The 19,282-nt window shown below is 50.0% G+C and overlaps 1 protein-coding gene across 1 annotated transcript in view; it reads right to left on the bottom strand.

Annotated features, from left to right (window-relative positions):
• NUP205 (nucleoporin 205) overlaps window positions 1–19,282 on the bottom strand; it is a 1,281,456-nt gene that overhangs the window by 304,875 nt on the left and 957,299 nt on the right. The window contains exon 29 of the mRNA XM_030216143.1: window positions 6,354–6,545. Coding sequence (XP_030072003.1) covers window positions 6,354–6,545 — 192 coding nt within the window. The remainder of the gene's footprint in view (window positions 1–6,353; window positions 6,546–19,282) is intronic.

Raw genomic sequence — 19,282 nt, 5'->3', positions numbered from 1 at the left:
AACCAGCTTCTCCCTGCCTGTTCCAGTCCATCTGCTCCAGCCTGCTTGCTGCCTGTTCCAGTCTATCTGCTCCAGCCTGCTTGCTCCAGCTTCTCCCTGCTCATCTGCACCAGCTTGTTCCAGCCTGCCTGCTAGCTTGTCAGCCATTGACTTACTCGCCTGCCTGCTAACTTGTCAGCCCTTGTCTTATCTGCTCTCCAGAATCTCCCTGCTCGTTCTTGTCCACCGGCTCCAGCATGCCCCAACCCGCCTACTAGCTTGTCAACCACTGATTTACTTGCCTACCTACTAACTTGTCAGCCATTGACCTACCTACCCCCCAGCCTCTCCCTGCTCATCCCTGTCCATCCGCACCAGCTTGCTTCAGCCCGCCTGCTAGTTTGGCAGCCACTGCCTCACTTGCCTGCCTGCTAACTTGTCAGCCATTGACTTACCTGCTCTCCAGTCCATCTATCCCTCCAATTCCAAGCCTCCGACTCTCCGCTCTATCTATCTACTTCTCACCTCAGTCTCTACACTTATACCACAATCACTACTTATGGCCCCTGTCCACATCCTCTTCCTTGCCCTGTCCCTTCCTAATCTTTTTCCCCTCTCCTTACCGCTGTCCACTGCTGGAAATCATTGCCCACCTGTGTTCCCTCCCAACCTGCCCACTACGGCAATACCCTATCCACCCCCATCCCTCACCATCTCTCTTGTCCCCCTCCTCCTTCCTAGCCCTTAATCTTCAACACCTCCTTCCTACCATTAACCCTTCACCATTCCTCCTAAGTGCACCACGTCTTCGTCGCCTTCGTCGCCCGACCTCCCCCACCCTCCTCCGCACTCTCCTGCTCCTCCTCCTGCTATCCGCGGGAGACATTAATCCTAATCCAGGCCCCCCTCACCTGTCCTCCTCCTATCCACACAAACGATTCCGTGACGCCTTCAATCTCGTCTCTATTCTCCTCCTCCCCCCCTCTTCCCTCCCCTTCTCATGTGCCTTGTGGAATGCCCACTCGGTCTGCAACAAACTGCCCTTCATCCACGATCTCTTAATCTCTCGCTCCCTTCAACTACTCGCCCTAACCGAAACCTGGCTCTCCCCTGACAACTCTGCCTCAGTCGCTGCCCTTTGTCATGGAGGTTATCTCTTCTCCCACACTCCCCGCCCAGATGGCCGCAGCGGAGGCGTCGGGCTACTTCTCTCGCCCTCCTGTAGTTTCCAACCCCTCCTCCTGCCGCTGTCTCACTGCTTCTCATCCTTTGAAGCTCACTCCATCCGACTATTCCACCCATTACCACTCAGAGTTGCTGTCATCTACCGCCCCCCTGATAAGCCCCTCTCTTCATTCCTTACTGACTTCGACGCCTGGCTCACCGTCTTTCTTGATCCCGCATCTCCATCCCTCATTCTTGATGATTTTAACATTCACGTTGACAACCCATCCAACTCCTACACTTCTAAATTCCTCACTCTGATATCCTCCTTTAACCTCCGACTATCCTCTACCGCCCCTACTCACCGTGATGGCCATTGTCTCGATCTCGTTCTCTTCTCTTCCTGCTCACCTTCTAATTTCTGCACCTCAGTCCTTCCTATCTCAGATCATCACCTAATCACCCTCACACTTCATCACCCTCCCCCTCAACCTCGCCCAACTATAACCACTACCTTCAGGAATCTCCAAGCTGTCAACCCCCCTACCCTATCCTCTCACATCTCCAATCTCTTCCCGTCCATCTCGTCTTCTGAATCTGTCGACAAGGCTGTCTCTACCTACAATGAAATTCTCTCCACTGCTCTGGATACCCTAGCACCATCTGTCTCTCGCCCCACTAAGCGCATTAATCCTCAGCCCTGGTTAACCCCATGCATCCGTTACCTTCGCTCCTGCACCCGATCTGCTGAACGACTCTGGAGGAAATCTCGCACCCTGTCAGAATTCACCCATTACAAATTCATGCTATCCTCCTTCCAGTCCTCCCTATTCCTTGCCAAACAGGAATATTATTCTCAATTAACCAATTCTCTAGGCTCCAACCCTCGTCGCCTCTTCGCAACCCTCAACTCCCTACTTAAAGTGCCCTCCGCTCCCACCCCCCCTCACTCTCTCCTCAAACATTAGCTGACTACTTCCGCGATAAAGTGCAGAAGATAAACCTTGAATTCACCTCCAAGCCTTCTCCTCCCTGTGACTTCTTAACCCACTCCCTCAACCAACCTAACCTGTCCTCCTTCTCCTCCTTCCCTGAGATCACCGAAGAGGAAACTGCTCGCCTTCTTTCTTCCTCTAAATGCACCACCTGTTCCTCTGACCCCATTCCCACCAATCTGCTTACCAACATCTCTCCTACAGTTAAACCCCTCAATCTGTCACATCCTCAACCTCTCTCTCTCCACTGCTACTGTCCCTGACACCTTCAAGCACGCTGTAGTCACTCCACTTCTTAAAAAACCATCACTTGACCCCACCTGTCCCTCCAATTACCGCCCCATCTCCCTTCTACCCTTCCTCTCCAAATTACTTGAACGAGCTGTCCACAGCCGCTGCCTTGATTTCCTCTCCTCTCAGGCCATCCTTGATCTGCTTCAATCCGGCTTTCGCCCACTACACTCAACAGAAACAGCTCTCTCCAAAGTCTGCAATGACCTATTCCTTGCCAAATCCAAAGGTCACTACTCCATCCTTATCCTCCTCGACTTATCTGCCGCCTTCGACACCGTCAATCATAATTTACTTCTTGACACACTATCCTCATTTGGATTCCAGGGCCCCGTCCTCTCCTGGTTCTCCTCGTATCTCTCCCAACGCACCTTCAGAGTATCTTCTAATGGCTCTTCTTCCACCCCCGTCCCGCTCTCTGTTGGAGTTCCCCAAGGATCTGTCCTTGGACCGCTTCTTTTCTCAATATACACCTCTTCCCTGGGCTCACTGATCTCATCACATGGTTTCCAGTACCATCTCTATGCCGATGACACCCAGCTCTACCTCTCCACTCCCGACATCACAGTCGAAACCCAGGCCAAAGTCTTGGCCTGCCTCTCAGATATCGCCGCCTGGATGTCCAACCGTCACCTGAAACTGAACATGGCAAAGACTGAGCTCCTTGTCTTCCACCCAAACCCTCCTCTCCTCTTCCCCCACGCTCTGTCTCTGTTGACAACGCCCTCATCCTCCCCGTCTCGTCAGCCCGCAATCTCGGAGTCATTTTCGACTCCTCCCTCTCCTTCTCTGCCCATATCCAGCAGACAGCTAAGACCTGTCGCTTCTTCCTCTATAATATTAGCAAAATCCGCCCATTCCTCTTTGAACAGACCACCCGAACCCTCGTCCACTCACTCGTTACCTCTCGTCTTGACTATTGCAACCTTTTCCTTGCTGGTCTCCCGCTTAGCCACCTATCCCCCCTTCAATCTGTCCAAAATTCCGCTGCACGTCTTATCTACCGCGTGAACCGATACTCTCATATCACCCCTCTCCTCAAGTCGCTTCACTGGCTCCCAATTCACTACCGTATTCAGTTCAAGCTTCTCCTAATGACCTTCAAATGCACTCAATCTGCAGCCCCCCATTACCTCTCTACCCTCCTCTCCCACTATGTCCCCACCCGTAACCTCCGCTCTCAGGACAAATCACTCCTATCTGTACCCTTCTCCACCACCGCTAACTCCAGACTCCGTCCCTTCTGCCTCGCATCACCTTATGCCTGGAACAGACTCCCCGAGCCCATACGCCATGCGCCCTCCCTGCCCATCTTTAAGTCCTTACTCAAAACCCATCTCTTCTCCCTTGCTTTTGGCGCCTAACCACCTTCCCCATTCATGATACACTGACTACATAGTTTGTTACCTTTAGATTGTAAGCTCTCTTGAGCAGGGACTGTCCTTCCCCATGTTTTAATTGTACAGCGCTGCGTAACCCTAGTAGCGCTATAGAAATGCTAAGTAGTAGTAGTAGTTTTCAACTGAAGATGACTTGACTCCTAAGCATTTATGTCACAGTGGTATTTACATGTCTCTATGAACTACCCCTACTGCCTTGCTTTCTTCTAAAGTATACATAGTAATAACTAAGGGGTCTTTTTATAAAGGCGCATTGGTGTTTTTGGTGCACGCTAAAAATAAGCGTCAGCTAAACACTAGAGATGCCCATGTATTCCTATGGGCGTCTCTAGCTTTTAGTGTGCGCTAAAAACGCTACCGCGCCTTTGTAAAAGACTCCTAAGTCTTTCCCCATATGCTTTTTGATAAAGATCACAAACCGGTTTTGTAACCGCCCTCTGGATCGACTCCATCTTGTTTATACCTGGCCTTCCCTTCCAGTCAGCCATTCCCTTTAGCACTGCCATAGGTGCACTGCTTCCAGATTTATTAAAAAACAAATAAATAAATAAATAAATAAATAAATAAAAAACATGGTTCTTCAAAAATAAAATTCTAACAGAAAAGAAATAATACTTCCACCGGTTAAATTTCCCCCTTCCTCTTTCCAGTCCAAGCCATGTGGTTGATCTCATGACTATAAAGTAGAGGTAATTTATCTGTTTCATATTTTAGGAATATATAATGTTGAAATGTCACATATCAGGTTAGTTTATCACATATGCAATTGTTCTCACTGGCATAATTGTTAACAACTTCTAACTGTAACTAACACTACATTTTTATCCATTTTAACTTGCCTTGAGGTGTGCAATGAAATGATTTTAACATGAAGGCCTTCTGCTCATCAAAGCCAGTGAGTTTTTTGTTCCCTTACTATGTGTCACTGGGAGTCTCCCTTGGTACACCCTGGAACATCACATTAGAGGTCTGCACGGGAACGGGGTTTGCGGGGATCCCGCGGGTTTCCCCCCCCCGGTCAGCGGGAGTGCCGCGGGAACGGAGCCCTGGTCAGCGCAAGTGCCACGGGGATGGAGCCCTGGTCAGTGGGAGTGCCGCGGGGATCTAGGCCGCGGCCAAAAAATCGTGGCCGGCAAAAAAAACAAAAAAGTCCGGCCAAAAAAAAAAAAAAAAAACCTGCCCAAAATCCGGCAACCCGCACAAGGCATGAAAAAGCCGCAGCGGGTCACGGAAAGGGGCAGCAGAAGATTCAAATTTCAAACAAAGCATGGTTACATGAAGATTCAAATAGAATGTCTGCTGCTGGTTTGCCCCTTCTTCTTTTAGTGGGTGGAGACACCAAGCTCTCCTCCAATGAGGCGCCACTCAGAGTCAGAGAGCAGGAGAATGAAATTTCTCGTCTTTTTTGCTTGCCAGTTTGACTTTGTTAATGATGTCATACTGCTGAGAACAGCAGGCTCCAGCCAGGTCCGCTACCAGTGAATAAAGGCAGACTCTGACCATGCTTAGAATCAGAGACTCGTCATCAGTGCTGTAGGAGGAGAGAGGAGGACAGCAGCAAGCAGCAGCACCAGGAGCACTGCAGGAGGAGGAGGACTTCTCTCAGAGGTAGCAGGAGCAGATCAGCTGTGTCACAGAGGAGAGAGGGAGGGAGCAGGACAGAGCAACTGGCACTGAAGGAGAGAGAACTGGAAGGCAGCAGAAGTTCAGCAGCTGTGGTACTGTGACCAGAGCCAGACCAGAAGAGGCAGTGAGTACTACTAGTGACTGTGAGTGAGTGACTGAGTCATCCACAGAAGAGAACTGCACAGAGGTGAGCTCAGCTACTTTTTTTTATATGTATAGGCAGTTTATTTCTCTCATGGTGGGAACTGGCTGTTTTATGGGGACGGGTTAGATTCTGGCGGGGATGGGTTTGATTCCGGCGGGGACGAGTCGCATTTCTGTCCCCGTGCAACTCTCTACATTACATGCATTTTTTCAAGCTGTTGTAGATACCACAACCTCTGCACATGAGCAGAGCATGTGTGATGGTACAGGCACCGGCAGCTGGAAGCATGTTGCTGACTTTCCAGTGTTCACGTGGCCCAATGGAGAAGAGGGGATATCCAGTGGAGGACGTCTTTAGCTGGCAGGGGACATCAACAACTCGGTGGTGGTGGGGGGGGGGGGGGGGGGGGGGGGGGGAGAGATGCATGGGCCCACCTAGTGATCATGAAAAGGTATGGTTTAAAGAGCATTTTCAGAGAAGAGTCACAGAGATCAGGATTCCACAGTTTCTGATGCAGTTTACTGCAGCAGGAAAGGAATTGGGGAGAACAGATAGACTTTGAGGTCCTATTTATTGCCACATTTTATGTTTCTGTGTTTAACTCGATTTCAGTACACAAGAAAATTTTTGAAGTACTTCTGAACACCACTGTACCAAATGACTCAGGAGAAATACTTAAAATGTCAGTAACACAACAATAAAATCTGAACTTAATAGTTCTTGCAATGTCTTCTATTACCTGTCAAAACTTACCATTTTTGATTCATATATATACAATGCCTTTAGCAAAGGGGGCTGGGGTGTAAGAAGATTCTGAAGAATCGTGTCCTCCTCTGCAAGACTATCCACAAGCACCTTCAAATAACCACTATTACAGAGATAAAGCAACCATTGTTGTTGCTTGTCCACAGAGACGATTTGGTCCAGTAAAGCCAGCGCAAGCATCTAATGGCGGGGGGGGGGAGAGAGAAAAAGAAAAAAAGCATGCATAAGACAAAATAACCAGTGAGATAGCAAAGTTCCCATCTATAACAGGGACTCTCTGTAAACATAACGATAAATCAGACACACAACTGGGAACTGGGTGATATTTAACAGGGCTGAACAGAGCCAGCTTAATATATGGGACCAGGTGAGCACTGGCTCAAGGCACCTGGTGATAAATGGCACTGAATCCTCATCCTCCACTGCCTTCCTTCTCTCCCTATGATCCAGTATCAAATCCCTCTACCCTGTTCTACCATCACACTCTAGAGGCCATTGGCAACAACAGCAACAATTCAGACACTACCTGTGCCCAGCCTGGAGCCTTCCCTCTGCTACATCCCGCTCCTCCTGACACAACTTCCTGTTTCTGGAAGGGCAACATGCAGCAGAAGGAAGGTTCCATGTTGGTTGCAGGCAGCGTGTGTGGATTGCTGCTGCAGCTGGCTCCTTAGAGTGTGAGGGTGCACTGGGGTTGGGGTAGAGAAGGAAGAGGAAATACTGGATTGCGGGTGGGGGGAGGGATAGGGTTACCATATGACTCCAGAAAAAGGAGGACGGATTGAGCCAGCCGGATTTTACTTCCATTGCTTTCAATGGAAGTAATTGAGCCACCCGGGTTTTACTTCCATTGCTTTCAATGGAAAGCAATGGAAGTAAAACCCGGCTGGCTCAATCCGTCCTCCTTTTTCTGGAGCCATATGGTAACCCTAGGGAGGGAGGGATACTGGATTGTGAGTGGGTGGGACCAATGCAAAACTTGACCAGGGCATCATAAGCATTGTATTAGGCCTATCATTCCTAGTGAGGTAATGGCTAATGCAGTGAAACAACTGTTCCTTAATAAAGAGGGACTCAAAAGTCCTGAAATATGGTTTTATCTTGTCAGGCTGGCAATGGCTCTACAGGAAACATACCTCTCCTTAGCTAACTGCTCCTGTTTTAAGGTGAGTTGAATTGAGACTAATATCTTTCCAGATATGGTAAGTTCAAAAAGAAAAATGGCACGGTTATTCTGATCCGTGCTTCACAAATTATTGCACAAAATGTTGACCCCTTGTAAAGTTGGTTGCTGGTGCAGAAGAGTTTAGTTAACCCAAAAATTATATGTGCTGTAAACTCAAATCATTCAAGTTTTTTGCGGACCTCTCCATAATACTTGGAGAATTGCAAGTGGACACTTGATCCAGGGTGGACAAAATTGTAGCTATTTTACAACCTATGAAAGAAACGTATGGATTGGTGAACCTATGACAACTGTAGAATCTGACAGGTAAAGAATTTACCTTCTTATCTTTATGCCATCAGTCTTGTCCTAGGACTGATTATTTTTTAATTTCTAATTAACTTTTGAGCTCTGTGTTGGATACCCATATTTATTTTATACATGCAGCAGTGTCTTTATCCTTATGTAGCCCACTCTTAAATACAAAGACCCATCAATGCATTTTAAAACAGTCTGTTAATGGTAAAAGGGTTGGGGAATTTATAAGTACATGGACAGATTAATTTTTTCACTTCAATGAGAATGATTCCTTGGAATATTCTGCTACCTGGGGTGCATATAATGTGACTATGTAAGGCCAAATTATTAGCAATAATGCTCAGTTATGGAGCGCCTCACTTGATTCCTTGGCCAAAGAAATTGAAGCATTAGAAAATAGGCATGTTTGAAGTTGTGAAAATGGATCGTCATCGGGCCTTCCCTCACGCTGTCTGTCCCGCCTTCCGCTGACGCAACTTCCTATTTCCGCAAGGGCGGACAGACAGCGTGAGGGAAGGCCCAATGACAATCCATGCTTTTTTTACATGCAGTCGTGAGGCACTGCGCCTCGCCTCTCCATGGTAGGGTGCGGGAGCTGGTTGGAGGGAGCTGAGGAGGGTAGGCACTGGGTCGGGGGGGGGGGGGGGGGGTGTTGATGCGCCGAGGGGGGGGGGGTGTCATCGTGCTGCACCCGGGGGGGGGGGGGGGGGGTGCAACGGCAAACCGCCCTGGGTGGAGCCCTCCTTGCTACGCCACTGCAACTAATTAAAAGTAAAGAATCTAGAATCAGAATTCAGGCTATATAAAGATCCTTTGGGGAAACTGGAACGCCAGGCTTTTCAGGATATACACAAAGAATATGCATAATGTAGCTGCTGAGTCTCAGAGGGCCCTATGTTCTCTACCATTACCTGTGGACTAATACCTCAAGCTCAAAGCTCATCCCTGAGCTCAGAAACAATTAAAATAACCTTGTCTCCAAAGTTCTAAACTATGGAGAGGAATGGAAAATATAATGATTTGGAGACCAAGTAACCAGACAGATATTAAGTACAAGTTACTTCTTTATTTTAAACCCAATTTGGGGGAGAGAAAAGGTGTTCAAGTTAACAATATTGGTTCTTTTCTTGCATAAACATATAGTCAAACATTTCTTCCGGCAGAAATTCAACTAACAACTCAGATTTCTAGTAATACCACTCTAGAACAACAGTGAAACCATCAGATAAGTTTGACAAAACTCGGTTCTTTTTTGTTTGCTGTATATGGAGGTAAAGATTTATCTTTACTTTGGTCTCTCTTTGTGCTTCTTTTCTTCTCTTTGCTTGATAGTTGGAGCTCAAGTTCTTTTCTTCCAGCTTTGGAACCTACTGCCTTGCACTTTGAAACAAATTTAAAAAACAAAACCCTTCTTCCTGTCTAACAATCAGGAACCACCCTAGCTAGTACATAGGGATTACTGGGGATTTCTAGCTGAGAATATAAATGTTAATTTTGCAACACTTAATAATTCTCCTATACTTTTCACTGTATACCCTACTAAAGAAGGGAACTCTTCTTTGCACACTGCAGTCACACTGTCTACGACAACTGGGCAACACAATAATAATAGGTGATTTCAATTACCCTGATACTGACTGGGTAAATGTAACATCAGGGCGCTAGGGAGGTAAAATTCCTTGACAAAATCAAGGATTGCTTTATGGAGCAACTGGTACAGGAGCGGAAGAGAGAAGAAAAACATTCTAGACCTAGTCCTTAGTGGAACGCATGATCTGGTGCGGGAGGTAATGGTGCTGGGGCCACTTGATAACAGTGATCATAATATGATCGGATTTGATATTACCTTTCAAGTAAGTATACATAGGAAATCAAATACGTTGGCGTTTAACTTTAAAAAAGGAGACTATGATAAAATGAGAAGAACGGTCAAAAAAAAAAAAAACCTTAAGAGGATCAGCTGTGAGGGTCAAAAATTTACATAAGGCGTTGATGCTGTTCAAAAACACCATCCTGGAAGCCCAGGCCAAATATATTCAGCGTATTAAAAATGGAGGACGGAAGACCAAATGACAGACGGCATGGTTAAAAAGTGAGGTGAAGGAAGCTATTAGAGCTAAAAAAAAACAATCTTTCAGAAAATGGAAGGAACCAACTGAAAATAATAAGAAACAGCATAAGGAATGTCAAGTCAAATACAAAGTGCTGAAAAGGAAGGCTAAGAGAAACTTCGAAAAAAAGATTGCGTTGGAGACAAAAACACACTGTAAAAATTTTTTTTTTTTAGGTATATTAAAAAGCAGGAAGCTGGCAAAAGAATCGGTTGGACCACTAGATGACAGGGGTAAAAGGGGCGATCAGGGAAGACAAAGCCATAGTGGAGAGATTAAATGAATTCTTTCCTTCGGTCTTCACCGAGGAAGATTTGGGAGAGACACCGGTGCCAGAAATGGTATTCGAAGCTGATGAGTCGGAGAAACTGAATGAATTCTCAATAAACCTAGAGGATGTAATGGGACAGTTCTACAAATTGAAGAGTAGCAAATCTCCTGGACCGGATGGTATTCATCCCAGAGTACTGATACAACTAAAAACTGCACTTGCAGAGCTATTGTAATATGTAATTTATCCATAAAATCAAGCGTGGTACCATAAGATTGGAGGGTGGCCAATGTAATGCTGATTTTTAAAAAAGGTTCCAGAGGAGATCTGGGAAATTATAGATCAGAGAGTCTGATGTTGGTGGCAGGCAAAATGGTAAAGACTATTACAGAGCATATTCAAAAGCATGGATTAATGAGACAAAGTCAACATGGATTTAGTGAAGGGAAATCGTGCCTCACCAATCTATTATATTTCTTTGAAGGGGTGACCAAACATGCGGATAAAGGTGAGCCGGTTGATATTGTGTATCTGGATTTTCAGAAGGCATTTGACGAAGTACCTCATGAAAGACTCCAGAGGAAATTGGAGAGTCATGGGATAGGAGGTAGAGTTCTATTGTGGATTAAAAACTGGTTAAAAGATAGAAAACAGAGAGTAGGGTTAAATGGTCAGTATTCTAAATCAAGAAGAGTAGTTAGTGGGGTTCCTCAGGGGTCTGTGCTGGGACCGCTGCTTTTTAACATATTTATAAATGACCTAGAGATGGGAGTACCTAGTGAGGTAATTAAATTTGCTGACAACACAAAGTTATTCAAAGTCGTTAAATCGCGGGAGGATTGTGAAAAATTACAAGAGGACCTTACGAGACTGTGAGACTGGGCGTCTAAATGGTAGATGACATTTAATGTGGGCAAGTACAAAGTGATGCATATGGGAAAGAGAAACCCGAATTATAGATACGTAATGCAAGGTTCCACGTTAGGAGTCACAGACCAAGAAAGGGATCTAGGTGTCGTCGTTGATGATACAATGAAACCTTCTGATAAGTGTGCTGCTGCGGCTAAGAAAGCAAATAGAATGTTAGGTATTATTAGGAAAGGAATGGAAAACAAAAATGAGGATGTTATAATGCCTTTGTATGGCTCCATGGTGCGACCGCACCTCGAATATTGTGTTCAATTCTGGTCACCGCAGCTCAAAAAAAGATATAGTGGAATTAGAAAAGGTGCAGAGAAGGGCGATGAAAATGATAAAGGGATGGGACGACTTCCCTATGAGGAAAGACGAAAGCGGCTAGGGCTCTTCAGCTTGGAGAAAAGGCAGCTGAGGGGAGATATGATAGAGGTCTATAAAATAATGAGTGGAGTTGAATGGGTAGATGTGAAGCGTCTGTTTACGCTTCCCAAAAATACTAGGGGGCATGCGATGAAGCTACAAAGTAGTAAATTTATAACAAATCAGAGAACATTTTTGTTCACTCAACATGTAATTCAACTCTGGAATTCATTGCCAGAGAATGTGGTAAAGGCGGTTAGCTTAGCAGAATTTTTAAAAGGTTTGGACGGCTTCCTAAAGGAAAAGTCCATAGACCATTATTAAATTGGCCCTGGGGAAAATCCACTATTTCTGTGATAAGCAGTATAGTGAATGATACATACCTGTAGCAGGTGTTCTCCGAGGACAGCAGGCTGATTGTTCTCACGACTGGGTGACGTCCGCGGCAGCCCCCACCAACCGGAAAAAAGCTTCGCGGGACGGTCGGGACGCAGGGCACGCCCACCGCGCATGCGCGGCCGTCTTCCCGCCCGTGCGCGACCGCTCCCGCCAGTTGAATAACTAGCAAAAGATGAAACACACAACTCCAAAGGGGAGGAGGGAGGGTAGGTGAGAACAATCAGCCTGCTGTCCTCGGAGAACACCTGCTACAGGTATGTATCATTCACTTTCTCCGAGGACAAGCAGGCTGCTTGTTCTCACGACTGGGGTATCCCTAGCTCTCAGGCTCACTCAAAACAAGAACCCAGGTCAATTGAACCTCGCAACGGCGAGGGAACAACAGAAATTGACCTACGAAGAACAACTAACTGAGAGTGCAGCCTGACCAGAATAAATTCGGGTCCTGGAGGGTGGAGTTGGATTTACACCCCAAACAGATTCTGCAGCACCGACTGCCCGAACCGACTGTCGCGTCGGGTATCCTGCTGGAGGCAGTAATGAGATGTGAATGTGTGGACAGATGACCACGTCGCAGCCTTGCAGATCTCTTCAATAGTGGCTGACTTCAAGTGGGCCACCGACGCTGCCATGGCTCTGACACTATGAGCCGTGACATGACCCTCAAGAGTCAGCCCAGCCTGGGCGTAAGTGAAGGAAATGCAATCTGCTAGCCAATTGGAGATGGTGCGTTTCCTGACAGCGACCCCTAGCCTGTTAGGGTCGAAAGAAACAAACAATTGGGCGGACTGTCTGTGGGGCTGTGTCCGCTCCAAGTAGAAGGCCAATGCTCTCTTGCAGTCCAATGTGTGCAACTGACGTTCAGCAGGGCGGGTATGCGGCCTGGGGAAGAATGTTGGCAAGACAATTGACTGGTTAAGATGGAACTCCGACACCACCTTCGGCAGGAACTTTGGGTGGGTGCGGAGCACTACTCTGTTGTGATGAAATTTGGTATACGGAGCATGAGCAACCAGGGCTTGAAGCTCACTGACCCTACGAGCTGAAGTAACTGCCACCAAGAAAATGACCTTCCAGGTCAAGTACTTCAGATGGCAGGAATTCAGTGGCTCAAAAGGAGGTTTCATCAGCTGGGTGAGGACGACGTTGAGATCCCATGACACTGTAGGAGGCTTGATAGGGGGCTTTGACAAAAGCAAGCCTCGCATGAATCGAACGACTAAAGGCTCTCCAGAGATGGCTTTACCTTCCACACGATAATGGTAAGCACTAATCGCACTAAGGTGATTCCTTACTGAGTTGGTCTTGAGGCCAGACTCTGATAAGTGCAGAAGGTATTCAAGCAGGTTCTGTGCAGGGCAAGAACGAGGTTCTAGGGCCTTGCTCTCACACCAAACGACAAACCTCCTCCACTTGAAAAAGTAACTCTTTTTAGTGGAATCCTTCCTAGAGGCAAGCAAGACCCGGGAGACACCCTCAGACAGACCCAACGCAGCGAAGTCTACGCCCTCAACATCCAGGCCGTGAGAGCCAGGGATTGAAGGTTGGGGTGCAGCAACGCTCCGTCGTTCTGCGAAATGAGAGTCGGAAAACACTCCAATCTTCACGGTTCTTCTGAGGACAACTCCAGAAGAAGAGGGAACCAGATCTGACGGGGCCAAAAGGGCGCTATCAGAATCATGGTGCCGCGGTCTTGCTTGAGCTTCAGTAAGGTCTTCCCCACCAAAGGTATGGGAGGATAAGCATACAGGAGGCCGGTCCCCCAATGAAGGAGAAAGGCGTCCGACGCTAGCCTGCCGTGTGCCTGAAGTCTGGAACAGAACAGAGGCAGCTTGTGGTTGGTCTGAGAGGCGAAAAGGTCCACCGAGGGGGTGCCCCACGCTCGGAAGATCTTGCGTACCACTCTGGCATGGAGAGACCACTCGTGCGGTTGCAATACTCTGCTCAGTCTGTCGGCCAGACTGTTGTTTACGCCTGCCAGGTACGTGGCTTGGAGGAGCATGCCGAACTGACACGCCCAACGCCACATCCCGACGGCCTCCTGACACAGGGGGCGAGATCCGGTGCCCCCCTGCTTGTTGACGTAATACATTGCAACCTGATTGTCTGTCCGAATTTGGATAATTTGGCAGGACAGCCGATCTCTGAAAGCCTTCAGTGCGTTCCAGATCGCTCGGAGCTCCAGGAGGTTGATCTGCAGATCCTTTTCCTGGAGGGACCACAGACCCTGGGTGTGAAGCCCATCGACATGGGCTCCCCACCCCAGGCGAGATGCATCCGTTGTCAGCACTTTCGTGGGCTGCGGAATTTGGAATGGACGTCCCAGGGTCAAATTGGTCCGGATGGTCCACCAGAGCAGTGAAGTGCGGCAACTGGTGGAGAGGCGGATGACATCTTCTAGATTTCCGGTGGCTTGAAACCACTGGGAAGCTAGGGTCCATTGAGCAGATCTCATGTGAAGACGAGCCATGGGAGTCACATGAACTGTGGAGGCCATATGACCCAGAAGTCTCAACATCTGCCGAGCTGTGATCTGCTGAGACGCTCTGGTCTGCGAAGCCAGGGCCAAGCGATTGGTAGCCCTCGCTTCGGGAAGGTAGGCCTGAGCCGTCTGGGTATTCAGCAGCGCTCCTATGAATTCCAGAGACTGAGTAGGCTGGAGATGGGACTTTGGGTAATTGATCACAAACCCCAGCAGCTCCAGAAGTTGAATAGTGCACTGCATGGACCGGAGGGCTCCTGCCTCCGAGGTGCTCTTGACCAGCCAATCGTCGAGATATGGGAACACGTGCACTCCCAGCTTGCGTAGATACGCCGCCACCACCATGAGGCACTTTGTAAACACTCGTGGGGCAGAGGCGAGCCCAAAGGGCAGCACACAATACTGAAAGTGCCGTGCGCCCAGGCAGAATCTGAGATACTGTCTGTGAGCTGGCAGTATCGGGATGTGAGTGTATGCGTCCTTTAAATCCAGGGAACATAGCCAATCGTTTTTCTGAATCATTGGCAGAAGGGTGCCCAAGGAAAGCATCCTGAACTTTTCTTTGACCAGGAATTTGTTCAGGCCTCTCAGGTCTAGGATGGGACGCATCCCCCCTGTTTTCTTTTCCACAAGGAAGTACCTGGAATAGAATCCCTGCCCTTCCTGCCAGGGTGGTACGGGCTCGACCGCATTGGTGCTGAGAAGGGCGGAGAGTTCCTCTGCAAGTACCTGCCTGTGGCGGGAGCTGAAAGACTGAGCTCCCGGAGGGCAATTTGGAGGCAGGGAGGCCAAATTCAGGGCGTATCCGCACCGCACTATTTGGAGAACCCACTGGTCGGAGGTTATGAGAGGCCACCTTTGGTGAAAAAATTTTAACCTCCCTCCGACCGGCAGATCGTCCGGTACGGACACTTGTAGGGCGGCTATGTTCCCATGGATCCAGTCAAAAGCCCGTCCCCGGCTTTTGCTGTGGAGGCGCAGGGGGCTGCTTAGGCGCACGCTGTTGACGAGAACGAGCGCGCTGGGGCTGTCCCTGTGCCTGACGAGGCCTTCGGGCCGGCTGGTTGTACCTACGCTTCGCAAAAGAATAGGGTGCAGCCTGCCGGGCCCGGGAAAAAACGTCCACCTGTGGAGGTGGATGCTGAAGGCGCCCGGTGGGAGAGCTTGTCGAGAGCGGTTTCCCGCTGATGCAGTTGGTCCACCATCTGCTCGACCTTCTCACCAAAAATGTTATCCCCCCGGCAAGGGACGTCGGCCAGTCTCTGCTGGGTGCGGTTGTCCAGGTCAGAGGCGCGCAGCCATGAGAGCCTGCGCATCACTATACCTTGGGCCGCAGCACGAGATGCCACGTCACAGGTGTCATAAATACCCCTGGACAGGAACTTTCTGCACGCCTTCAGCTGCCTGACCACCTCCTGATAAGGCCTGGACTGCTCCGGCGGGAGCTTCTCGACCAGGTCCGCCAGTTGTTGCACATAGGTCCGCATGTGAATGCTCATATAGAGCAGGTATGATTGGATGCGGGTCACGAGCATGGAGGATTGGTAGGCCTTCCTCCCAAACGAGTCCAGAGTGCGAGACTCCCGCCCCGGGGGCGCCGAGGCGGTATCCCTCGAACTCCGTGCCCTCTTGAGAGCAGAATCCACGACCGCTGAGTCATGGGGCAATTGGGGCCGCATGAGCTCTGGGTCAGAGTGGATCCTGTACTGGGACTCTGTTTTCTTGGGAATGGTGGGGTTAGTTAATGGTCGCACCCAGTTCCGAAGCAGCGTCTCCTTTAGGACATTGTGCAGCGGCACCGTGGAGGACTCTCTAGGTGGAGATGGATAGTCGAGGACCTCGAGCATCTCGGCCCTCGGCTCTTCCACAGAGACCACGGGGAAGGGAATGCTGATAGACATATCCCGCACAAAGGAGGCAAAAGAGAGACTCTCAGGAGGTGAGAGCTTCCTCTCCGGTGAAGGCGTGGGGTCCGAGGGAAGGCCCGTAGACTCCTCTGAGGAGAAATATCTAGGGTCCTCCTCTTCCCCCCACGAGTCCTCATCCTCGGTATCGGACATTAGCTCATGTAGCTGAGTCCTGAACCGGGCCCGGCTCGACGTCGAGGCACCGAGGTCTCGGTGTCGTCGAGCGGTGGACTCCCGCGCCGGCGGGGACGGAGCTCCCTCCATCGACGTCGACGGGGACTCCACCTGCGTGGCGGTCGAGACCGGCGCCGCAAGCGGCGGCGGTGTCGACGGCCCCGGCGCCGGGCTAGAGCTCACCGGCGCCACAGTCATCGGCGCCGAGGGCGCAAGCACCCCCGGCGCCGGCACAGCCTGGCGCATCAGTCCTTCCAGGATCCCCGGAAGGATGGCTCTGAGGCACTCGTCTAGGCCCGCTGCCGGGAAAGGCGGTGGGGCCGGTAAGGGTGTCGGTGCCGGAAGCTGCTGGGGGCCAGGAGACGGCACCGAGGTGCCGGAACCCCGACGCGTCGGTACCTCCACAACCGACGGAGACCTCTCCTCTCGACGATGACGCTTCGGCGTCGCCTCCTCTCCGACATCCGGATGCACCGAGGGCGACCGGTGACGGCGCTTCTTATCTTTCTTCCGATGCCCGTCACCGGTGCCGGAAGGCATGGAGGAGGAGGAGGTCGATCCCCCTCGGTCTCGAGGTACCGGGTCAGACAGGGTTCGGTCCCGTGGCCCACAAGCTGAGGGAGTGACCGGGGCCGATTGCCCACGCGGCCTCTCACCCCCACTCTCACCGGAGGACCGGCGGGCCGACGGGACCTGTTCTCCTGGGGTCGCTGCCATCGGTGCCGATGTCTCGGGCATCGATACCGGTACCGAAGGACCGGCCGTCGATACCGATGCCGTCGAGGTCGACGTCGAGGGGCCGGCGCAAGTTCCAAAAAGACGGTCCCGCAGAACTTGCCTCGCAACCTGAGTCCGTTTCCGGAGACCTAGACACAAAGAACACGACTTGAGATTGTGCTCCGGCCCGAGGCACTGGAGGCACCAAGCGTGGGTGTCGGTCTGCGAGATCGGCCGGCCGCAGCGACCACACTTTTTAAATCCACTCGGGACCTTCGCGGACATCGACGGAAAAATCGCGTCGGCGAAGTCGAAGTCGTCAATGGTGGCTGGAATCACACCACGGAAAAAGAAACGACCGAGCGACCACTAGGCCGCAACGTGGCGTCCCCGCTAGAAGCGAGGGAAAAAGGGGAGCGCGTGCTCCACACGCGCAGGTTTTTTTTTTTTTTTTTTGTTGTTTTTGAAACAAAAAGGGAAATCGTACGGTAACCAGAAGCAAAGCGACGATCCGCGTAAACGCGATCGAGAAAATCCGGCGGCTGAAAACAGAGAGAGTGGCAAAAGCACAACTCTCTCCAGTCGCGGAAAAAAAGGAACTGGCGGGAGCGGTCGCGCACGGGCGGGAAGACGGCCGCGCATGCGCGGTGGGCGTGCCCTGCGTCCCGACCGTCCCGCGAAGCTTTTTTCCGGTTGGTGGGGGCTGCCGCGGACGTCACCCAGTCGTGAGAACAAGCAGCCTGCTTGTCCTCGGAGAAAAAATGTTTTGTACTTTTTTGGGATCTTGCCAGGTATTTGTGACCTGGATTGGCCACTGTTGGAAACAGGATGCTGGGCTTGATGGACCTTTGGTCTGTCCCAGTATGGCAATACTTATGTACTAACTCAGTCTCTCCAAAAGGGTGCAAACTCCTACACTGTCACACTAGCAAATCATGCATAACTACTTCAGGCCAAACCCCCAGGCCATGAAGACCAGATTCCCTTGGGACTTAACTGGGGCTAATCTGCTTAAATAAACTTGTTTCTCACAGTCACACAGTTGGTTCCTCCCACTCGGTCTTAATTACAAAAATTTCAAACAGCACACAAGTAATAAGAAATCAGTTTTCAGATTTTTCTTGAACAAACCCCACACCTTTCACTTCCTGCTCACTTTACCTTCACTAAGTACTTCTTAAGCAATTGGAGAAAAACCTTTGAACACTTTTTGGCTAAGAAATCCTATCACACACTCAGAGCTCCCTAACACGTCTTCAACTCTTCAATGTCTTCAGCCTCTCTCCCCACTGCCAGGCAAGCTGTTGCTAAGGGAGACAATGACTGATTGATCAGCAGCCTCTGCTAGCCAATCAGGTCTCAGATCACAGAATGTTTTGAAGTATGGACCCTAACTGAATTTCTCCAAAGACAAGCAGGCTGATATTCTCACAAGTGGGTGACGCCACGTCGGCCCCGGAGGATTTTAAAGCAAAATCTCAAAATCTCTTTACGGCGTTCCGACGCGCGAGCGATCGTACTGCGCATGTGCGCACACCTCTTCCCGCTCGCCGTGCGGACACGCCCCTCAGTTTTTCTTTTTCCGCGTCTGAGGAGACACGGAGTTCGTTAGGGCTTCGTGTTTTCTTCAGGTCTTCGGAGTTAAATCTCTTTTTTATTTTTTCATTTGTACTTTTCATGGCAGGCTCATTGTGGCTTATATATACAGGTATTTTTTGTGTACCTGAGGCAAGAGAAAATTTAAGTAATTGCCAGAGTCACAAGGGGCTGTGCCTGAACAAAGCATATAAGTTTTTCTTTTCTTTTTTCTTGATAGTGCTGGTAGGGTATGATACATACCTGTAGCAGTTGTTCTCCGAGGACAGCAGGCTGATTGTTCTCACGACTGGGTGACGTCCGCGGCAGCCCCCACCAACCGGAAAGAAGCTTCGCGGGACGGTCGGCACGCAGGGCACACCCACCGCGCATGCGCGGCCGTCTTCCCGCCCGTGCGCGACCGCTCCCGCCAGTTGAATGACTAGCAAAAGATGAAACACACAACTCCAAAGGGGAGGAGGGAGGGTAGGTGAGAACAATCAGCCTGCTGTCCTCGGAG

This window comes from Microcaecilia unicolor, chromosome 10, assembly GCF_901765095.1.
Source record: "Microcaecilia unicolor chromosome 10, aMicUni1.1, whole genome shotgun sequence".
In the NCBI taxonomy this organism is placed as follows: domain Eukaryota; kingdom Metazoa; phylum Chordata; class Amphibia; order Gymnophiona; family Siphonopidae; genus Microcaecilia; species Microcaecilia unicolor.
Note: the sequence above shows the minus strand (reverse complement) of the source record. Positions and strands in the feature narration are given on the sequence as shown.